Below are 21,396 nucleotides of genomic sequence, written 5' to 3'. Positions count from 1 at the left end.
GCTTTCCCCCTGCATCTGGGTATGTCTGGGTCACTTAGCCTGTGTTTCCAAACCAGAGACTTGGTGAGCCAGCTGGGGTCACAGGTAGTCATTAGAACAGTTATGGGGTGGTTGCAGCTTGGCCCACTGGGTGCCCCTGAACTACAACTTCATGCCTCCAGGAACTTGCCATCCAGGGCTCTCCTATCCCGCTCCTCAAATGAAAAGCATCTCAGAATTCTCCGGGGTCAAAACAGCCAGATGCTCTTGGGTCCTGAGTGCTCGTCTTCCCACCTTCAGCTCAGAGGAGGATGGATGCTCACAGCAGGCCACACTGCCCAGGGATGGTCCCTCCCTGCTCCCCCGCTGACCTGTTAAACGTTTCGATGTCCTTCCTCCTGGCGTGGTACTGGGAGCTCTCCAGGCACTCAGACCAGCATCGGGGCAGCGTGAACCCCTCCAGTTTCTGGTTGAAGTGAGTCAGGTCCCCGTCCTCGTACATGTTCAGCCTCCGCACCTGCCCCAAGGCAGTTGGAGGGCTCAGTGTGCCAGTGAAGAAAGGAGCCACAGCCCAGCCCTGCAGGCAAATCCCACCCTCTCCACCCCCTCCCAAATTGTCCCAACCACCTCTCTTCCCCCCCCAAAACTTCCCCAACCACCTCCCTTTCCCCTTCCCTAAACCACCCAAAACACCTCCCTCTCCATTTTAGGCACCAATTAGTGTGGCTCGGTGAGGAGTGAAGGCGGGTCTCTCCTCAGAGTGTCTGACCCAAGGCCCTGTCTCCGGTTCTTACTTCCTCAGGTGGGCGACCACACTTCACAGCAACCCTGCTCATCCAGGACTCAGTGATGAGCATCCCCTGGGGCCCACCGAAGCCCCGGAAGGCCGTGTTGGAGGACAGGTTGGTCTTGCAAAGTTTTCCTGTGCCCCGGATGTTGGGGATCTTATAGCAGTTGTCCATGTGGAATAGAGCTCTCTCCATAATCTGGAAAGGGAGACACAGGAGAGGAAAGAGTTATGTGCTTATCCACTGGTTCCCCTAGAGACATCTTCTGGTGGATGAAAATCCTTAAGTGTGGCAAATGTGAGTTTCTTGGCTTCAGGACTATACCATGGAAACCCCCTTGGGGAGCAGAGACTGCTTCCTGCAGGTGGAATTTCAAGGACACATTAGCAACTCTGTAACTGGAGGCCTTCAGCCCAAACTAAGCTTAAATGACAGGTTATGACTCCCAGTCATATACTAGTCTAAATCTGTGCAGGACTCGTGTGCCCAGGGTGAAAGGGCCCTCTTGAGGCAGAATATTCAAATAAATCCAACAGACTGTAGACTTGGTGGTCCATGGAAGGATTTCCTGTAGAGTTTAAAATTTTTTTACAGACAATTAGCTCTATCCTTCAGTACAGTTAGTAAGTCTTAACCTCTTCTAACATCTCTACTGTATATTATCATCCATGGACCATATAGCTACCCCATTCCCCCCGGTAAACCCTATTATGAACCCCGCGTCTATGAATTTGTCCTAACTTCATGAACCTACAGATAATTTTCACCTGCACAACTTCCTGTGGTAATGGATTGCATACATTTACCACCTGATATGTGGGAAAATGTTTTCTTTGGTCAATCAATGGTATTTACTGAGCACTGACTGTGTGCAGATCACTGTAGTAAGTGCTTGGGCAAATATATTACAATAGAGTTGGTAGGTGTGATCCTTGCCTACAAAGAGTTTACAGTCTAGGGTTTGTTTGACCCTACCAGTATCAGGCTTTTCCAAGGACATCCCCATTATATTGATGTGGGATTGGGTGAATAACACCTCCCTTTTGGCTATGTTGATGAGCTTCACGTTTGAGTAAACTTGGACCATGGCCCCACTCAGCCTGCAATTTTCCAGAATGGCAAGGCTAGCACCTTCCAGAGCCATGCAGTCATGGGATATGGCCCGAAGTAGGACAAGAGGAAGCAGGCTGGAGCCAGGCACAGCATTCCAGAAATTCTCCAGGGCTGCACTGGCAACTCCATGCCCTTTGGGGTGCCAGTTTTCTGCCCTCTGGAAATCAGCATGCAACAAAACCTCCAGAATCCTATGTCCCTGAACTCAGTTTCCAGGTGAAACAACTCAGCTCATTCTCTATCCCTCTTTCCTGAAGAACAAGTGCTCCTTGGTGCTATTCGGTGTACTGTCTCAAGGGTTTAGCACAGTGCTCTGCACACAGTAAGTGCTCAGGAAATACAACTGACTGATTGACTGACAGGGGAGAATCTAGCACATTATTGATGGCCCCAGTAAAGTGACTTGACCTAAGACCCTGCATAACGCCACAAGTCTCAGTTTCCTGCCTCCCAGCCCAAGAAATCAACCTAACAACCCACACTGCCCTGCCTGCAATGTCAATTCCTTAGTATTTGCGGGGGGAAACCTGGAGCTTCCTCTATCCCAACAGGACTCCAGACATCAAGGCCCTTCTTACACTCTCCGAGAGATCCAACGTGTTTCCTGCATTACTGTAGTGATTGACCTCCAAAGCCACCACTTGGCCACTCTCCAGGAAGCCGACCTAGTAGGAAAACAGAAAGGATCGAGGAATATCAAGTAAACCTCTGGAGCTCCCTAAGCCACTGGTGTGTCTTAATACTTTGACCCTCTCTTCCTCTCCACTCACTCCTGGAGAAGGAAATTCCAAGGGAGAGGAGCCATATCTAACAACTGCCTTTATCCCAGGGAACCACATAAGTTTGGTGGAACTCCAGGGTTGGGGACATTTCACCTAAGCAGCCCAAACTCGGGTGCCAATGTAGTAACAGTAAGAAGAATACTCTGCCTTAACAGAGAGGTCTTCTGAGTAGATGCCCTTTAGCCACCACCGACTCCATCTTCCAGAGAGGGAAACCGAAGAGCCGAAAGGGAAGGAAACTGAATCTGTTATCCTGAGTTGGTGACAGGGCCCTGGTCCCTGATCATAGATTCCCTGTGATTCCTGGAAGACACCACTGCCATCTCGTGGCATACCGAGGGGTTTGTGTTCTGGGACACCCTGCCGGAAAGGAGCCTGCCCAATGCATAATTGAAGAAACTCTGGAGATCCACACTTTAGCACTCCCATTTCGGAGCTCTGCAGCCTGCAGCTGCCCCACTCATTCCATCCTAAATGCTCTCTGCTGCCAGCCCCGTCAGGGGTGGCCTCCATCCCGTACCTTATAGCGGGCCATGAAGGGATGCCTTCCGCCCGTCACCAGCATGTCTTCATCTCGGTCCAGCATGCAGCGTACGGGCCGGCCGGTCCTGCGAGAGACACCGCCACCTTTACCCTTCTCCAGGCTTCTCTCAGGCCCAATTCCCGAGCCCAGCCCTGGGTTCCCACGGGAATGTCATTGCCCTCTAAAGGCTGCCATCCCCCCAGAGCCTATGCTGGACACTTACTTGTGTGCGGCGAGAGCCACCACTGTGGACAATACAGTGCTTCTGGTCTCCTTCCCTCCAAAGCCCCCTCCCATTCTCTTCACGCGAACTAAAATCCGGTTCGATGGGACCCCCAAGACATTGGCAACGAAACTCTGTGGGAAGAAGATGGCCCTGTTAATGTCTGAACGTCCGGGCAGTCCTCTGCCAAATCGATACAGGGCAGGACTGGTTTCAGGACAGAGACTGGGAGCCAAATGGAGCAAGGAGGAGCTGACTTGAATTTATCGTGCTCAACTGCAGGAAAATCAGGCTCCACTGTGGGTCAGGCTCAACTACCCCCAGTCCTCATAGCTGAGTCTCACTGGGTCTAGCATTGTTAGACTGTAAACTCCAGCAGAAGGGGAACGAAGAAGGAGGTTCTCTATAGCCCCTGCTTCCCCAGGGTGAATGAGGGGCAGCAGATTCAGACTGATGCTCAGAGAAGGGGCACAGACAACAGGCCTCTCAACAGACATGTCTTTCTGGCAGCCTTCCCTCTTTCTGCCTCTTTTCCCTCCACTGTCCTCCTCACTACCCCCTGGCCAGTTGGTCACCTGTGTCTTGCTTGTGTTCTGGGTGGACACGAAGAGTTCCATCTCTCCTTCTTCTTTCGGAACCGCAATGGTGCAATGAGTCTCCAGGTAGAAGTGCTCCTGCCCACCAATGTACACCTCTCCTAGAGAGCAGGAGACAAAGTGGTTAGTAGCGCAGAGGCCGAATCTGGAGCAGCCAGTAAGCCAGGGAGCTCAGCAAGCCCAGATGCTTAAAAGGATTAGTTGTATTGGAGAGGAAGTGCCACAAATACAAGCTGGGGGAAGACTGGCAAGTGCTAGAAAAGAGTGAAGATTTGGGCCTCAGAAAGTTTCTGAACAAAGGAGGGGACTCCGCTAAGGGGGAACTGGACCCTGACAACAGTGGCAGAGTTTCAGATCAGCTGAGAGAAAAACCTTCCTGTGAGGTTGTGATTCACAGAAGACATAATCACATTCAGCTATGAAATCTCTCCTTCTTAGAGAGATCTCTCTCTCAGAAATAAAGTGCTCTCTGACAGACTGGCATAGGTGGAGTTCTGCCTGGAGGCAGAGGGATGGACTAGATGACTTCCCGTGGTCCTGTCCATTAGGGAGCTTAGAGATTTGGCAGTACGGGGGAGCCTTCCACCGAGGGTGTGGTAATTATGCATCATCTTCTCGGACAAAGCTCAGCGTCAGTGATACACCTAGAACAATCTCCCGGTACCTTCAAGGACGTGTTTGGCATCAGCAAATCCCTTCTGGAGATCTCCTTTCTCAATCTTCAGTGGAGAGGGACCCTGATGAAATGAGTTGTTCTTCAGGGCATCCTGAGAAACAAAAGTGGAACATCACGTTTCCATAGCGGTTGAAAGACCAAGAAGGGAAAGAGGATGAACAATGCTCAGAGCTGTAGCATCCTACTCCTCCCACTCATTATGGTCCCTGGGGGGGGGGGGAGGGGAGGAGGGGTGAACGGGAGGGTCAAGGTGAGAGGCTCAGGGGCCGTCTCTTTCCTCCAGGGCAAACAATCACTAAGCGGGAATGCAGATTGGGATAAATGGTGGGGCTGTGAGGGCTAGAAGAGCAGGGCCCGGCTGACCCACCTCAATCGAGATGATTGCAGGGAGCTCCTCGTAAGTGATCTTCACGGCTTGAGCGGCTCTCTGGGCGTGCTCAGGGGTGTCGGCTACCACAGCTCCGATGATGTGCCCGACGCAAGTGACCTACAGACAGATGCACAGACTCCGTTGCCAATCAACAACCAGGGAAGATCTTGCTTCCCTTGGCAGGTATGTGATGCCTAATCTGATTAAATGTACTGATTTGTTTCTGGACCTCAATGCTGTGGACCCATCGTTCTGTCTGACCAGTGAAACTTTCAGGAGCCAAGAAGCTCCAATCAATTTTTCAACATCAGCCCTGAAATATTCATTGTTTCAGTGACTTTCCTTCCCCTTGCAGGACGTCGATTCAGCTTTCCCTTCTTCCCCACCTCCACACTGATCCCAGACTGGTTCCACTGCCTCACTCCAACCCCAGAGGCCAATTTCCAACAAAGTGAAGTCTCCTCTTGCTTCCCTCTTTTAGACACTTCAGAAGTAGCCCCCTCCACTCAACACCATACCTCATCCTTAGCAAAGATTGTTTCATCATTAAACAGCCCAGTGACGTTGCTCCCAGGAATATCAGCAGCAGAAAAGAAGCACTCAAATCCGGGGACATCCTGGGCTTTCGAAGTATCAATCGATCTGTGGGGAGGAGCCAAGTAAATGAGGAGGGGACACCAAGCCTCTATCCTGGTGGAAGGAAGCTCATTCCCCCGGGCTGGGTCAACCCCGCCAGAGCCAAGGGGATCCAGTTCCCTCATCGTCGGAGCTAGCACTGCCAGGGCCCAGGCTACCGTGGCCGCCTGGCCAGTACCCTCCAGCAAGACCCAGAACTACATCAGGGATGGTTCAACCCCAGTGGTCCCTTAATGGATGTTTCTAGTATGTTGGAGTATCATTTGAGCACCCCATTCTAACCACGTGAAGCAGCGTGGCTCAGTGGAAAGAGCACGGGCTTAGGAGTCAGAGGTCATGGATTCTAATCCCGACTCCGCCACTTGTCGGCTGTGTGACTTTAGGCAAGCCACTTATCTTCTCGGTGCCTCAGTTACCTCATCTGTAAAATGGGGATTAAGATTATGAGTCTCATGTGGGACAACCTGATTACCCTGTATCAACCCCAGCACTTAGAACAGTGCTCGGCACATAGTAAGCGCTTAACAAATACCAACATTATTATTGTTATTATATTTCTTCCAAGCTGCTTGAAGAGTTCGCCCCAGAGTATCTCCATCAGACTCCCAGCAATCCTGGGACAAGGAAAGTGGGAGCAGGACTCAGGTCCCATTTTGCAGATGGAGAAACTGAGGCTCTTTTTTAGGATTTGCCCAGGGCAGTATCAGAGCCAGGACTAGAACCCAGGGAAGCCCATCAGTCCAGCGATATAGCACTGGATGTCCAGCTGGGGATGCACTTCCCCCTTCCCTCCTTGTTTTTGGGGTTACGTGTTTTCAGTAAGCCAGTCAACTTTTCCAGAAAATAACATAACCCCAAAGGGGAGTGGGGAAGGGGAGGTGTGGGGCTGGTGCCAGGAGATGAGTCTCTTTCAGTTGGGTGTGTGTGCCCCAGAGGACTCAAAGGTGAGACATGCTGTGGATACCAGTTTCCCGGCTCAAACTCCCTGCTCAACCAGCAGTGTAGAGGAGAGAAGAATAATAAAAAATAATGATGATGGTATTTGTGAAGCGCTTACTATGTACCAAGCACTGGGGGACGTGGGGCTCACAGTTTTAATCCCCATTTTCCAGATGAGGGAATTGAGGCCCAGAGAAGTTGTGACTGGCCCAAAGTCACATAGCAGACAAGTGGCGGAGCTGGCATTAGAACCCACTACCTCTGACTCCCAAGCCCGTGCTCTTTCCACTAAGCCACACTGCTTCTCGAATGGTAGTAATCCATTATGCTCAAAGACTATCTCCTGGAAAATATTTCCTTAAGCTCCATCCTGTGCTTTCCGGTTTGCATTTGGGAATCTCAGAGAGGCAGCAAGTGGATGACGAGTTTCTGACTCAGTGCTCCAACTCACTTAATTCTACTCCCTCCAGCTCTCTCAGTTAAGCAGGTTTCCCTCTAAGGTGATGAAGGATAATTACAACGTTCACTTCATATTATTTTCCCTTCTGTGATCACTCTGTGAATGTGGTGCACTGTGGGGGAGTCGGGCTGGTGCCTTGGGCCCCAGCATAAATGACCCCAAAGTGGCCCGTTTGGGGCAGTGATCCTGACCCCCAACAAGCCCAAGTCTCAGCCACACTCACTTGATCTTGGCGTGGGCCTTGGTGCTGGTGACCAAACGCAGGGAAAGCTCGTTGGTAAACAGGGGGATGTCATCGCAGTACACAGCCTCCCCAGTGGCCTGCATGGCGGCGGCGAGGTGGGGCAGGGGCCGACCCACCGTGTCTTCCTTAGACTGACCCTTGGGCACTTCCTGGAACCAAAGCAGGGCCGGTCAGGGCCGGCGGAGACTCCGCGGGAAGGTTTCCTGGGGCCACTCTGGAGGTAGAGGTCCGAGCCCTTCGACCGGGAAGTGATAGGAGCAAGGAAGGGGAAGGTGGGGAGGATGGGGGGAGCAATGGGAGAGAGGTAGGATGGGAAAAACTCCATTCCCCCCACCATCCGGCTGTGGGAAGAAGAGGCAGGAAATTACCTTGACAAACAAGGGCAACGGTGTAAGTGGAAACAGCGATAACGGGGAGGTGATTCAGGGAGGGGTCAGATATCAATCTGAATCTAAATCTGCCCTTTCTCCACCCAGGGGTGTGCAGTCACCACTCACCACTAATCACCATTCACCAAGCACCGTTCTAAAATCACCACCCACTTCAACTCAGAAACGTCCACTGGTTGAGAGGGGCGGGGGTGGGGAGGGGGGTTTCCGCCCCTTACCTGGAAAAGCTGGACGCTGGCCGCGGGATCTTTGTGAAAGAGAGTAGTGGCGCTGACACAGGTGGGGTCCAGTTTGCCACACTTCTGCAGAGGACAGAGAGCAGAGCACAGGATGGGTCACGCATTGCTGATTCTCTCCTTGGCTGGCCCTACTCTCCTCAAGTCCATTCCCTCAGCACCCTCACACCCTTTTCCAAACCCTATTACTTAAGCACTAGCTCATGAACAGATCCCCTTTTCCTTCCTCCTCCTATCAGTAATTCATTTAGTGTCTGTCTCCCCCACATTAAATTGCAAGCTTCTTAAAGGCAGGGATCAGGTCTATGAATTTTATTGTATTCTCCCAAGTATTTAATCCAATGAATGGCAGAGCAAAGGTACATAATTACTCCTAATTGAATGATCGCTCCCCTCAGGGGAAGGAAGGATGGAGACCCAAGCATCCTCATCACCTTCTTGGGGTTGGTTCCTCGCCTATGGGTCATTCTGGAATTCTCCCACTTCCACCCATTCCACTTGTCCCATTTCACCCAGCAGGCAGACAGGTAGGCAAATGGCTCATTGGGAGGCTGCTACTGGGCCATAAAACTTATTGCTTCCACCCACCCTAACTCCCTTTCAATAGCCCGGTGCATGTGAGCATGGGCCATCCAAACCACCCACACCCAAAATTAGGGATCACCTTCCCAGTGGTCCTGCTCTCATATGATTGAGGTTTGAGTCTGAGGGAGGGGAAGGGATTTACAACCCCCTCCATGGTCCTTTTTCTTGATTTGGCCAGGAAAGCTTTGCTAGTTGAAATTTCCTGGCCTTCCCAGCAGGTGCTGATCAATACGAGTAAATCCCAGCCAGGGGATAGGGGCATCAAGGCAATGGGCCGGTGATTTTTACCCCGCCTGCTGGTCCAACGTTCCCTGCCCTCCTCCCTTTCTCCCACATCTTTCAGGGGACGAGTCACAGCCTGACACCCCATGAGTACCCGAATGAAAGGGATGGGTCCCAGCCCCCATTTATAGAGAGGGATTAAAGCAGTGAAACTGGTGGGTGGGGGGATGGATAGAGCGAACCAGAGGAGTTAGAGGGAATCAGGGAGGGTGGGAGGGAGAGGAGAGGGACCAGAGGAGCAGAGAAATGGACGGTCTCCACTCTGATCAGTCCACGGGCCACTCACCCCTCCAATGCTGCACTTGTTGAGTTTCTGGAGCACTGTCAGGTAGAACTTGAAGAAGAAGCTGAGGGTGAGCGTTCGCCGGAACTCCACCATCCCTCCCGGAGCGTCGGGAGCCAAGCGGAGCTCCTGCTCCAGCCCAGCGCACACGTCTTCCAGCAGTGACTCATCCCAGTTTCTGCCCGAATCAGAAGAGCAAATGAATGAGAAGCGAAGTCTCAAAGAAGACACCACATTCAGGATCCACATTAGCCATTTTGTTTTCTCTCACCTCTCCACCTGCTTTCCGGCAGTGCTCAGGGCCATGATAGTTCTGTCGGACATTCCACCAAAGCTCAGCGACAGTTCAAGCACCTGCGTGGTGTTCTCTTTAAACAGGACTCTCATCCCACTGGTCACCTTAGCAATATCATCTTCTCTCCTGGAGGCCTGCTTGAAAGCTGAGAAGTATTCTCCCTGAAGGAAACATGATACATGATTTATACTACATCGCAGGCCTCTATGTTCAGTGTCAGGCTAAATGGGGTTCTGGTTCAGAATTGGTTAGGATTCCTCTTCTCACTTCAAAGATGCAGAGGCTTGGCTCAATGGAAAGAGCACGGGCTTGGGAGTCAGAGGTCATGTGTTCTAATCCTGGCTCCACCACTTATCAGCTGTGACCTTGGGCAAGTCACTTAACTTCTCTGTGCCTCAGTTACCTCATCTGTAAAATGGGGATTAAGACTGTGAGCCTCACATGGGGCACCCTGATTACTTTGAATCTACCCCAGTGCTTAGAACAGTGCTTGGCACATAGTAAGCGCTTAACAGGTACCATTATCATTATTATTATTATTATTATTACAAGAGGAGTAAAGTGAGATGTGGCAGAGATATACAGTATAACAGGGGAAGGAAAGCCCGGGAGCTGTTGTTCCAGCTTCAGAATAATTTCTGAAACCTAGGAAAGGCTGCTGGGAGCCTAGGATGGGTTGCTGGGATGAAGCACAGGACCTGATATTCCAAATGACTTCATCTGAAGAGGGAAACAAATTTCCCACTAGATTGTAAACTCCTTGAGGGCAGGGATTGTCCCAGCACTTAGAACAATGCCCCAGTGCTTAGAAAAGTGCTTGACACATAATCAAGTGCTTAATAAATACCATTATCATCATTATTGCTATCATTATTGTCCTCTTCCAAGGGCTTATTACTCAGGGCTTTGACCTCAGTATAGACCATTAACATTTTTGACTGAATCAAGAAATTGTGTAAAGGGTACATGTGTGTGTGAAGGGGAGAGGAGGGAGAGTTAGGTGATCAGAAATTCATCTACTCTGGCCGCTAGAGGATCCATCTGGAGACTGTTCCCTCCGCTCACCTTCTTGCTGTAAGGTATCTGGATGGAGAGTAATATTTCGTCCGGGGTTAAGATCGTCTTTCTGTAGCCAGGGAAGAACGAGTGATCCATCTGGACAGTCCTCCTCCCTCCTACAGGACAAGAGAGGAAAGCGACCCAGCTCAGCCAGACCAATGAAGCCACTCTCCTACCTTTTTCCACCTCAATTCTTCTTTATGGGCACATAGGCTATTGTGGTGGCGTAGTACTTCTGTTTCAGAGGCAGCAGAGCCTAATGGAAAGAACCCAGGCCTGGAAATCATAGTATCTGTGTTTTAGTCTGAGCTCTGCCTGCTCGGTGATGTTAGGTAAGTTACTTCTCTCTGTCTCAGTTTCCTCATCTGTCATGGGCTTGGGAGTCAGAGGTCGTGGGTTCTAATCCTGGCTCTGCCACTTATCAGCTGTGTGACCTTGGGCAAGTCACTTAATTTCTCTGTGCCTCAGTTACCTCATCTGGAAAATGGGGATTAAGACTGTGAGCCCCACGTGGGACACCCTGATTACCTTGAATCTACCTCAGTGTTTAGAACAGTGGTTGGCACATAGTAAGTGCTTAACAAATACCATTATTATCATTATTATTATTATCATTAATCAATAATTGATACCTGATCTCCCTCCCACTTAGACTGTACGGCCCGTGTGAGGCAGGGACTGTGTCTAGCCTCGTTATCCTGCATCCACCCTAGAGTTTAGCACAGCACTTAACAAATATAATTATCATCATTGTTATTATTACTATTGACAGGATCAGCTGACTTCACTTATACCTCCAGAGAAATTTGGAAGACTGAGGAAAGCAAATCAAATGTCAAAGAGGGAAAAGCCTTCCAGAAGAAGGCATATCTGGCCCCTGTCTCCAATGAGCCTTCTTTCCTCAGCGTGACTGATTTCACTTAATGCTGCATTCCTTGAATCAATAGTATTTATTGAGAGCTTACTGTGTGCAGAACACTGTACTAAGCACTTGGGAGAGTACAGTATAAACAGACACATTCCCTCCCCATAACAAGCTTACAGTCTAGAGGTAGAGGGCTGTTCCCTCTCCATCTTAGACATTGAGTCCCTGAGTAGAACAGGGAATGTTTCCAATCTGATTATCTTGTACATTCTCCAACATTTACCACAGTGCTTGGCACATAGCAGGCACTTAAAAAAATCATTGTTTCTATTATCTGATAAGTGCACGTGTTCCAAATACCACTTTTCTTTTTAGTGTTTTTAATGCTATTCGTTAATCGCTTACTCTGTGTCCGGCACTGTACAAAGCAGTGGGGTAGGTACCAGTTCACCAGGTTGAAGGACACAGTCCATGTCTCACGTGTAGCTCAAGCACAGAAAAGTTAAGTGACTTGCCCAAGGTCACACAGCAGAGACAGGGAGACAGGACTCGGCCATCAGTGATGATATCATCATCATCCTCGTTGGGGACATCACCATAGGAAATGCTGGCGACTCTCCCTCTATATTTGACTCTCCTTTTTTGATTCTCTTTGTCTCTTGGGTTTCTTTCACATCTGACTCCCTCCAGCTCTGGCTCCTTCCCTCTCTGGATGACTTTCTCCTTGTCTCTATCTTCCATTCTTGACTTTCTGGTTTCACGCTCAGATTATATTCATTAGATTAGGTTCCAGATTATAAAGAGCAGCATTTCCGACCTGCAGACGCTTAAAAGAAGCTTAAACTTGGTGAAGTATGTACGCCCACAAGGACGTGTTTGCAAACACTGTGGATAGCTGCCTATCGAAGCAATCCGGGTGTCTCCCTCCATCCCTGGGATATCTGGAAATGCCCAGTCGCATAATGGAACCCAATCCCCACTAACAAAACAACCCCAAAGACAAGCAGTATGACCTAGTGGACCGAGCTGGGAGTCAGAGGACTTGGGATCTGATCCCGTCTCTGTCCCGTGTCTGCTGTGTGACCTTGGGCAAATCACTTCACTTTTCTGTGTCTCAGTTACCTCATCTGTAAAAAGTAGATTAAAGGAGGTGAGCCCACATGGACATAGAGTGTATCCCTCCTGATTAGCTTGTATCTACTCCCAATGTTTAGTACCGTGCCTGGCACATACTAAGCACTAATCAAATACCATTAAAAAATGTGTCAGTTTAAATCAGCAGCAAGAGAACTGATGTAAAAATGAGGAAGCGGAGGATCTAGATCTGGAAGAACTCTCCTGGATCCCAGTCCAACTCTTCACCCTTGCTCATAAGACCTCCTTGGCCCCAAATTATAGCAGCCAGAGGCCGAGATCAAAGAAGTATTCACCGATCCACGCCGCCCTGTCTGGAAATAGCCATGCTGGAGGATATTTTCCATCCTGCTGGTCCCCTCCTGCCCACCTCCCAGCTCTCCCCCCAGCCCTGCAGATGGGCTGACCGGGTGACAAGTTGACGCAACTCACGTTTGGATGCCAGGATCAGTTTGGCTCCACTTGCCATGAACACAGGGTTGAGGTCTGAAATGGGGCTGGCGGTTATGATGTTTCCCCCGATGGACTAGGGACACAGAGGCAGAATGTGGAGTCAGAGTTTCATCTCTTGAGAACCGGAGTTGGCGTTTTGGGGTGGGTTCAGGGCCGCGAGGCAGGGCAGGGGGACCCAGGCACCTTCTATCCCATCCCTGGGCACAGCAAGAGAAGCAGCAGCAGCATTCTAGGCTGCTCTCACTCAGCCCAGTCATGACCAGGAAAAACTGGCAGGGGTAGGGAAGAGAACGGCAATTCTCTGCCACCTCGTTGGTTTAATCATTAATGTATCACTAGCCCTGGCCATTCTGACAACTTTTGTGCCACTCTACCCCATTCTTTAAGCAGGGAAGGTAGGCATCACCACCTCCCGTGTTTCAGTTGGGAACCCGAGACAGAGCGACCTACCGCGGGTGACCCCTCCACCGCACCCCAAAGCTCTGGCCTAGACGCTCACCGCGACAGATCTGACTGCTTCCCGGCAAACCAGCGCATCTGCTCCAGGACTCACCGCGACAGATTTGACCTGCTTCCCAGCAAACCAGCGCATCTGCTCCAGGACGCCCTGGAACACCTGTGTCTTGTAGTCAGGGAGCGTGGCCACGACCTCCGCCAGTTTCTTTTCCACAGAGCTCAGGGTGCAGGAGGCCCCGAAGGAGATGCCTGCGAACAGAGACGGTGCTCTCTGCTGGACCTCCAGCATTCTCCACCCCCACGCCTCCTTCATCCTCTCCTGGGAGAGCCAGGGCAGGGAAGAGTTCCAGAAAACCCTCCGAGGCAAGATAACTTGCTCTGGATAACAGTCAGGGGAATTCTGGGGAGCCTATCCAAAATGGGATGAGGGCAGGGAGCTCCTGTCTGGGCCTTCAAGGTCAGAAACGAGGTCCAGTCTTCTAGAGACCCAGACCCTGGAAGGAGGCAGATTAATACCATCATTATTATTATTAACACAACCCTCCCCCGCTACGGGTCTGCTGGTGTGAAGATCACAAAGTCTAGAGAGTTGGTGACCAGATGTATGAGTTTATGGTCTTGCTCCCGTTACACAGATGGGGGAGTTGCCAGAATTGAGATCTCATCCAGGAGCACAGTGTAGGGCTCTCTCTCACCCTCTTCTCCATCCTCCACAGCATTCAGCTCGGGGATCCAGGCCGGACAAACTATTTCTGGGAACACCTTATTCTTAAACTTCATCTCAATCCCTGGAAGGAAAAGAAGCACAAACTCCATAGGCCCCAGGCATGCCGCTCGTCTTCTGGCTACCGATGGCCCGTGGTGCTCCAGGCCCAGGACAGAGTTCATCTCGACCCTGACCCAGGGCCCTGTGGGGCGCAGGCCTCCCCTCCCAGCGGTCCCCGAGGCTCAGAGTGATGGTCGCCCAGCAGCTGGGCTCGCAATCTCTCAGCCCCTCAGCTGGGAGAGAGATTCTTCAAAGTGACCCTCTGAGGGGACAGTCCCCCCACACCCAGACCATCCCTCTGAGCCCAGGAGATCAGCCCAGCCCAGAGGGAACTGTAGACGGTTCATCCTCTCTCACGTCAACATTGGGCTCTGCGAAGCAGGGAAGAGTGGGGGAGCCCTCAGAACGCCTGGCATCCTTCTGTGCCTCTGCCAGAGCCAGGACTGGTGGCATGTTGTTGTCACCAATAATAATAATGGTGGTATTTGTTAAGCACTTACTATGTGCCAAGCACTGTTCTAAGCGCTGGGGTAGACACAGGGGAATGAGGTTGTCCCACGTGGGGCTCACAGTCTTCATCCCCATTTTACAGATGAGGGACTGAGGCACCGAGAAGTGAAGTGACTTGCCCAAAGTCACACAGCTGACAAGTGGCCGAGCCGGGATTCGAACCCGTGACCTCTGACTCCAAAGCCCGTGCTCTTTCCACTGAGCCACGCTGCTCCTCTAACACTCTTCCAGAGTCACTACTCTTCCAGAGCCGCAATAACCGGTAAAGCATCCCTCTGATCTCAGGCAGCCCCCGACAGAGGAGCCGCATGGACCTGAACATCTCTTTCTCTTCTCTCTAGACCTTCTTCCACAGGCAACCAAGGTAAGTCCATCACTGGACATCTTCCCCACCGCCCCCTGGGCCGGAAAAAAAGGGAGTCCACGGACCTACAAAGCCCACCCCAGAACTCTTCTTCTTACCAATTTCTGTGTTCCCCACCACCAGCTTGGCATCCGGGTGCTGAGTTTTGAGGTCCAGCAGCTCCTCCAGGGTGGTTGCCTGGATCCACCTCACGCGCTCCCCCCGGAAACACAGCTGCTTCTGAGGAAGATCTTTGAGGCGCTGAGAATGTTGATGTTTAACATTATTTTTCCATGGGTTTGGGAGACCGTCTTCCAGGTCAAAAGTCCAGGTCTGACCTCTTCCTTACCTCTTTCCCCGGTCAAGTTTACCCCCATTCTCACTGGGGCTAATAGCGTTAGTGTAAATATTCTTAACAGTCAACCCGATTCTAGGGAGAGCACCAGCCCCCTGGTTCAGGCCTGCACGCTAAGGAGACGGACTGGGGGAGGGTAGAGAGGTCACGGATAAAGCACGGGCCTGGGAGTCTCCAGGTCATGGGTTCTAATCCCAGCTCTGCCACTTGTCTGCTGTGTGAGGTTGGGCAAGTCACTTCACTTCTCTGGGCCTCAGTGACTTCATCTGCAAAATGGGAATGAGACTGTGAGCCCCACAAGGGCCAGGGACTGCGTCCAACCCGATTTGCTTGTATACACTCCAGCGTTTAGTACAGTGCCTGGCACATAGTAAGCACTTAACAAATACCATGATAATAATAATAATTTACCACCACCACCATTATTATTATTATTATCTCTCCCATCCAGCCATAGGAGGGTCAGGGGAGAGATGAAATAGGCTGCTGATTAATGGAGATGAAGGGTCAATTGATAAAGATCTGAGGAAGAGAGAGAAGTGGCAGGGAGTGGCTGAGAAGAGAGGGAGGGAAACTAAATATTCATATCTGTCATATTTAAGTGCTTACTATCAATCAATGATACTGATAAAGCACTTACTCTGTGCATAGCATTCGTACTAAGTGCTTAGCAGAGTAGTACAGTACAATCAATCAGTGGTATTTATTAAGTGCTTCCTTTGTGCAAAGAATTGGACTGAGCGCTTGGCATAGTACAATACAATAGAGTTGGTATACATGTTCACTTTCCACAAGAGGCGAGGCAAAGATGGACAGTACTAAAAATAAACCAGCTATGGATATGGATATATCAGTGTCGTGGGGCTGAGGGTGGGGTGAATATCAGATGCCCAGAGGGTAACAGATCCAGGTGCACAGGTGACACAGAAGGGAGAGAGGATTGGGGAAAAGAGGATTTAATTGGGGAAGACCTCTTAGAAAGATGTGATCTTAATAAAGCTTTGAAGGTAGGATAAGGCTTTGAAGGTGGGATAAGGCTTTGATGGTGGGATGTGCCAAGCACTGTGCAAAGTACTGGGATTGATATAGGATAATCAGAACGGACACACAGTCTCTGTCCCACATGGGGCTCCCAGTCCAAAGAAGGGGGAGAGCAGATATTTTAGCCCCATTCCACCCATGAGGAAACAGAGGCAACAAGAAGCTAAGAGATTTCCCCAAGGTCCCCCAGCAGGCAAGTGCAAAGCTGGGATTAGAATCCACGTCTCCTGACTTCCAGTCCGGTGCTCTCCACCTAGACATTGCAAGAAAGAAGAGGGGGTTGTTTGGGCTATTTCTGATTGTTGGCAAGTTGGGGAAGGATCAATTTAAGGTAGAGAGAGAACAGGGGTATGGCTGGGATTGAGGCGGGCATGAGATGGGAAGCAGCTACAGTGAGTCTCACTGCCTTCAGATCTTCAAGGGGGACCCTCCCACCCGCCTTTCCTGCCAAAACCCAAGAGAGCCTCAGAAAGCCACAGCCAGACAAGAGAACTTGTCTGTTCTCTTTGCTTAGAATTCCAGGAACAATTTGAACACTGTGAACCCGAATCAGGAAGGACATCTGTTTGGCCCTAAGACTGTTCTCCCATTGCTTAGATCTGTTGGAATGGCTTGAGGTTGATGCTCATTATGTTTGTACAAATATTTCATTGTTTGGGGAATTGAGTTTTCTCCTAATTGTCCCTCTACCCCTCCCCATCCCCCAGCGTCCCATGCCACTGCCTGAATTTTGTAAATTCCTTGTGGCGGGGAGAAGGAAAACCTCGTCAAAAAATCCTCACTCCCACCCCGCCCCTACAGCTCCACAAGGGTGGAGTGGAAGCAGAGCAGGATTCTGGGATGCTGAGGTCTGTGCAGATCCAAGAGGATAAGAGATGGTGGCTTTTTTCCAGAAAAACCATCAGCCCTCTGACCTTCTTTCTTCTGCTCCATCCCCTAGCTGGCTCTGAGCCCCTCCTCTTCCTGCCTAAACTTCAGGAAACCAGGATTGACTTCTCCCATCCTTCCCTTACCAACAGGGGACCACAGCAAGGAGACCCAGCCCTGAGGGAACAGTCAGTTGGAAAACTGAGCTAGTCGGGGGTCATTAGACAACTTCACTGTCCCTAGAACAGGGTCAGTGGTTTTCTTTTTAACAAATACCATCAAGTATTAGAGAAGGAAACCCGACTTGAGATACACAGGAGAGAGGTGGAATGGGGGAGAAAGAGAAAATATCACTCACACAGCCAAAGCCATGTGATCGCCCCTGAAAGAAGGTGGGGCGAAAAGCACAGGATCCACTTCGAGTCAGGGGGAATTCTGCAGTGGGTGTCAGGAGGTTGAAAATGCTAGAAGAATACTAGTAAGGATGGTGTCGCAGGAGCCTGAATAGGAGAAGAGTTCAGAAAGGGATAGGTGGTGCATGACTTAGAAGGAAAGTGAAGCGTTTAAGAACAATGAGGAAAAAGAGAAATGGGGCTTTGTCTCCTGAGAAGTTAAGAAATGAAGGGGGGAGACGGGTGAGCTATACTAGTAGAAGGAGGACATGGGCTAGGAGATAAAACTGGAGAGGGAGAAAAAGTAATGCACCTTAGCAAGTGGGAATGCAGAGCCAGAAGGTGAATGAGTTTATGACAGAGAAAATGGCATCTTTTAAAATGGTATTTGTTAAGCTCTTATTATGTGCTGGGCACTCTATTAAGCACTGGGGTAGCTACAAGATATTCAGGTTGGACACAGTCCTTGTCCCATATGGGGGTCACAGCCTTAATCTCCATTTTACAAATGAGGTAACTGAGGCACAGAGAAGCTAGGTGATATGGCCATGGTCACAAAGCAGTGAAGTGGCAGAGCCGAGATGAGAAATCAGGTCCTCTGACTCCCAGACCTGGGCTCTTACCACTAGGCATCACTGTTTCTCAACTAGGAAGGTTGTTAAAAGAGGTCCTGTCACTCTGCAAGGAGCAAAACTAAGACTTGACTGAAAAATACGGGACATTAGCATGGCCTAGTGGAAAGAGCATGGGCCCGGGAGTCAGAAGACCTGGGTTCTAATTCTGGCTCTAATTGATTGCTTCATTCCTTTAATCATATTTATTGAGCGCTTACTATGTGCAGAGCTCTGTACTAAGGCTTCATGGCCTTGGGTAAGTCACTTAACTTCTTTGTGCCTAAGTTTCTTCTGTAAAATGGGGATTAAATACCTGTTCCTTCTCTAATTAGACTGTGAGACCCCTGTGGGGCGGGGACTGTGTCCCTCCTAATTAACTTGTTCCTAACCCAGCATTTAGAACAGTGTTTGACATATAGTAAGCACTTAACAATACCATTAAAGAAAAAAAGATGCATCTCGAACCCGCATGGCTCTGAATAGCTCAACTACTTGGAGCAGTTCCTCCTGAATCAAAGGGGCCAACACACTGACTCTTTTTGCTGTCACGTGTATAATTAGCCAACCAAAGAATCAGCTGGAAGCTTTGTGTTTAGACCCAAACACCCAAGAATGTGTGAATCGATGTTCATCTGAGCTCCAGATTGGTCCAGGAGTCTGCCCGATTGACAGGTGCTGCAGGAGAGTGCTGGGGACTCCATGCTGTCCCCTCCCCGCCGGGGACTCCATGCTGCTCCCCTCCCCCACTCCCGGACAATCTGGGCCCTGGACACTGCACAGAGCTGGGAGGGCCGGAGTCGGAACTGGCGGGTCGGCCGGGGTTAACCGTGGAGGAGGGAAAGCTCAAAATGCAGGTGCAAATGCAAAGTGCCGATATAATAATAATAATTCCGGTGCTTAATAATAATAATAATGGCATTTGTTTATGTGCAAAGCACTGTTCTAAGCACCGGGGAGGATACAAGGTGATCAGGTTGTCCTACGGGGGGGCTCACTGTCTTAATCCCCATTTTACAGATGGGGTAACTGAGGCACAGAGAAGTTAAGTGACTTGCCCAGAGTCACACAGCTGACAAGTGGTGGAATTGTGATTAGAACCTGTGACCTCTGACTCCCAAGCCCGGGCTTTTTCCACTAAGTCACGCTGCTTAAGCACTTATTATATGCCAACCACTGTTCTAAGCACTGGAATGGATCAGGTTAGACATAGTCCCTGTCCCACATGGGGACTCCCACTCTTATACCCCATTTTACAGACGAGATAACTGAAGCCCAGAAAAGTTAAGTGACATGCCAAGGTCACCCAGCGGACATGTGGTGGAACCAGGATTCAGGGTTAGTTCGTGAGATAGGAATAGTAGTATAAACTTCTACTATGTTTACCCTCTCCCCTTAAGGACTGGTTTGTCACGGAAAGTAAGATATTCCTCTTGGCAGGTCCAGGTCAAAAATGAGTGTTTACAGTTAAAATAATCATCTCCGGAACTACCCATGACCCGAGCAACCAGTCAGCCTTTACCAGTCAGGGTGTCCTTGCCTGAAGGGACTGAGCCGCTCTTCTGCCAGGGGCTAGCCCCACGTGCCGCAGGCTAGCCACTGAGATGCCCTGAGGGCCACACTTTCGGGAATCGGTAACTCCTGGGACAACTGTCAGTATGAAACTTCTGGGCCAGTTGGATGGAGACGAAAGGATTACGGGATACCATACCAAAGAAATGTTAACCAGCTAACATTTTCTTCTAAAAGATTGTGCCCTGCACAATGGCTCAGGGCAGGGAGCAGGGCAGAAAAGTGGCCCCGGACAGTGGCTTCTACAGGGACAAGTCTCCCTGGCCTGAACTCCCACAGCTGGATCCACAGCCTTCATCAACCTGAATCCCAGAGGCTCAATCCTGTCTCCAGGGAAATTCCCTACCAGCAGCTCCGGCGGGAAGATGGGCTCCTGAGTGGGATCTAAGGGCAGGAATTCCTCAGGACTGAACAAGGACTCCGAGAGCGTGATCTGCCGGAGAAAAGGGATCAGTGGGGTTAGCGTCCTCCCGTCAGCAGCCTGCACACCCTCCTTCACCAAAGAGCCCACCCGCTCTCCCCCCACCCCAGGGAAGACCCTGCCCCGACTTGGGTCAGGCTGGAAGGGAGGAACACGAGGCAGAGATGGGCAATGATTTGGGAGTTGGCATCACATTATATCTGGTCAGGGTTCACATTTTTATTATTATTCATGACCTAAGGCAGCGGAAAATCATCCTGCAGAATCTGCAGCTTTCTCTCTTCCAGGCCTTCCTAATAATAATGATGATGATGATAATAATAAAAATAGGAATAATATTTGTTCAGTGTTTAGTACGTACCAAGCACTGTGCTACATACATGATTATCACAGTTCTCGTCACACACTGCATTTACAATCGAAGAGGGAGGGAGAGCAGAGATTTTTATCCCCACTTCTCAGATGAGGAAACTAAGGCAAAAAGAAATTAAATGATATGCCCAAGGCCACCACACAGGCAAGCAGCGGAGCGGAGATCTTGGGTCTCCTGACTGCCAGTCCTGCTCTCCCTCCACTAGGCCATACTGCTCTTACTAAAGCACAGCCGCAAGCCTGACAACTCCTGCAGCCCGGGACCTCCTGGGCGAAGGGTGGGAAGGAGAAACCGGGACCACCTACCGAACTCTTTTCCGGTTGGTTCATGCAGCAGTTGGAGTTCTTCCCCTTTCCCCCGCAGCAACCTCCATCCTGAAGAGACAAACATCCAAAAGAGGAAATGGTTATTTGCTCTAAGGTTTCTGCCCTGCTAATGGGCCCAGGGTTTCTAGCAGAAATGGCTGTCCCCTGCTTCTGGTCCAGAGGGGAAGAAGCCCCACTCCGTCCCTCTCCATTTCCAGCCCACTTTCCTTCCCACCTGGCCTGATGCCCCCATAGTGTTGGCCTTGTTACATGCTCTCAGACCAGCGGTTGCTGATTCTCCCACCCATGTTAGCCCTTTAGAAAAGATTTTCCTCTTGGGAAGCTACTCCTTCTCCCCCAAAACTGCTCTTCCCTTGACTCCACCCACGGCCTTCGCTCATTGCTTGCCTTCTCGGGGGGCCTAGGTAAGGGGTAACCATCGGGGCATTTGAGGCGAGTACTTCCTATCTGGGA

General features: G+C 50.4%; 1 protein-coding gene across 1 annotated transcript in view; it reads right to left on the bottom strand.

Annotated features, from left to right (window-relative positions):
• LOC100078272 (xanthine dehydrogenase/oxidase) overlaps nucleotides 1-21,396 on the bottom strand; it is a 46,176-nt gene that overhangs the window by 11,319 nt on the left and 13,461 nt on the right. Inside the window, exons 7-26 of the mRNA XM_016228660.3 lie at nucleotides 20,923-20,991; nucleotides 20,170-20,256; nucleotides 15,105-15,246; nucleotides 14,062-14,154; nucleotides 13,464-13,615; nucleotides 12,890-12,983; nucleotides 10,465-10,574; nucleotides 9,376-9,560; nucleotides 9,108-9,282; nucleotides 7,937-8,020; nucleotides 7,309-7,478; nucleotides 5,569-5,692; nucleotides 5,048-5,167; nucleotides 4,669-4,771; nucleotides 3,984-4,105; nucleotides 3,409-3,542; nucleotides 3,183-3,270; nucleotides 2,459-2,545; nucleotides 774-965; nucleotides 351-496 (exon numbers count right to left, since the gene is read on the bottom strand). Of these exons, the coding sequence (XP_016084146.2) occupies nucleotides 351-496; nucleotides 774-965; nucleotides 2,459-2,545; nucleotides 3,183-3,270; nucleotides 3,409-3,542; nucleotides 3,984-4,105; nucleotides 4,669-4,771; nucleotides 5,048-5,167; nucleotides 5,569-5,692; nucleotides 7,309-7,478; nucleotides 7,937-8,020; nucleotides 9,108-9,282; nucleotides 9,376-9,560; nucleotides 10,465-10,574; nucleotides 12,890-12,983; nucleotides 13,464-13,615; nucleotides 14,062-14,154; nucleotides 15,105-15,246; nucleotides 20,170-20,256; nucleotides 20,923-20,991 (2,477 nt within the window). The remainder of the gene's footprint in view (nucleotides 1-350; nucleotides 497-773; nucleotides 966-2,458; nucleotides 2,546-3,182; nucleotides 3,271-3,408; nucleotides 3,543-3,983; nucleotides 4,106-4,668; nucleotides 4,772-5,047; nucleotides 5,168-5,568; nucleotides 5,693-7,308; nucleotides 7,479-7,936; nucleotides 8,021-9,107; nucleotides 9,283-9,375; nucleotides 9,561-10,464; nucleotides 10,575-12,889; nucleotides 12,984-13,463; nucleotides 13,616-14,061; nucleotides 14,155-15,104; nucleotides 15,247-20,169; nucleotides 20,257-20,922; nucleotides 20,992-21,396) is intronic.

The sequence above is a fragment of the Ornithorhynchus anatinus genome, chromosome X1, assembly GCF_004115215.2.
Source record: "Ornithorhynchus anatinus isolate Pmale09 chromosome X1, mOrnAna1.pri.v4, whole genome shotgun sequence".
NCBI lineage: Eukaryota > Metazoa > Chordata > Mammalia > Monotremata > Ornithorhynchidae > Ornithorhynchus > Ornithorhynchus anatinus.
Note: the sequence above shows the minus strand (reverse complement) of the source record. Positions and strands in the feature narration are given on the sequence as shown.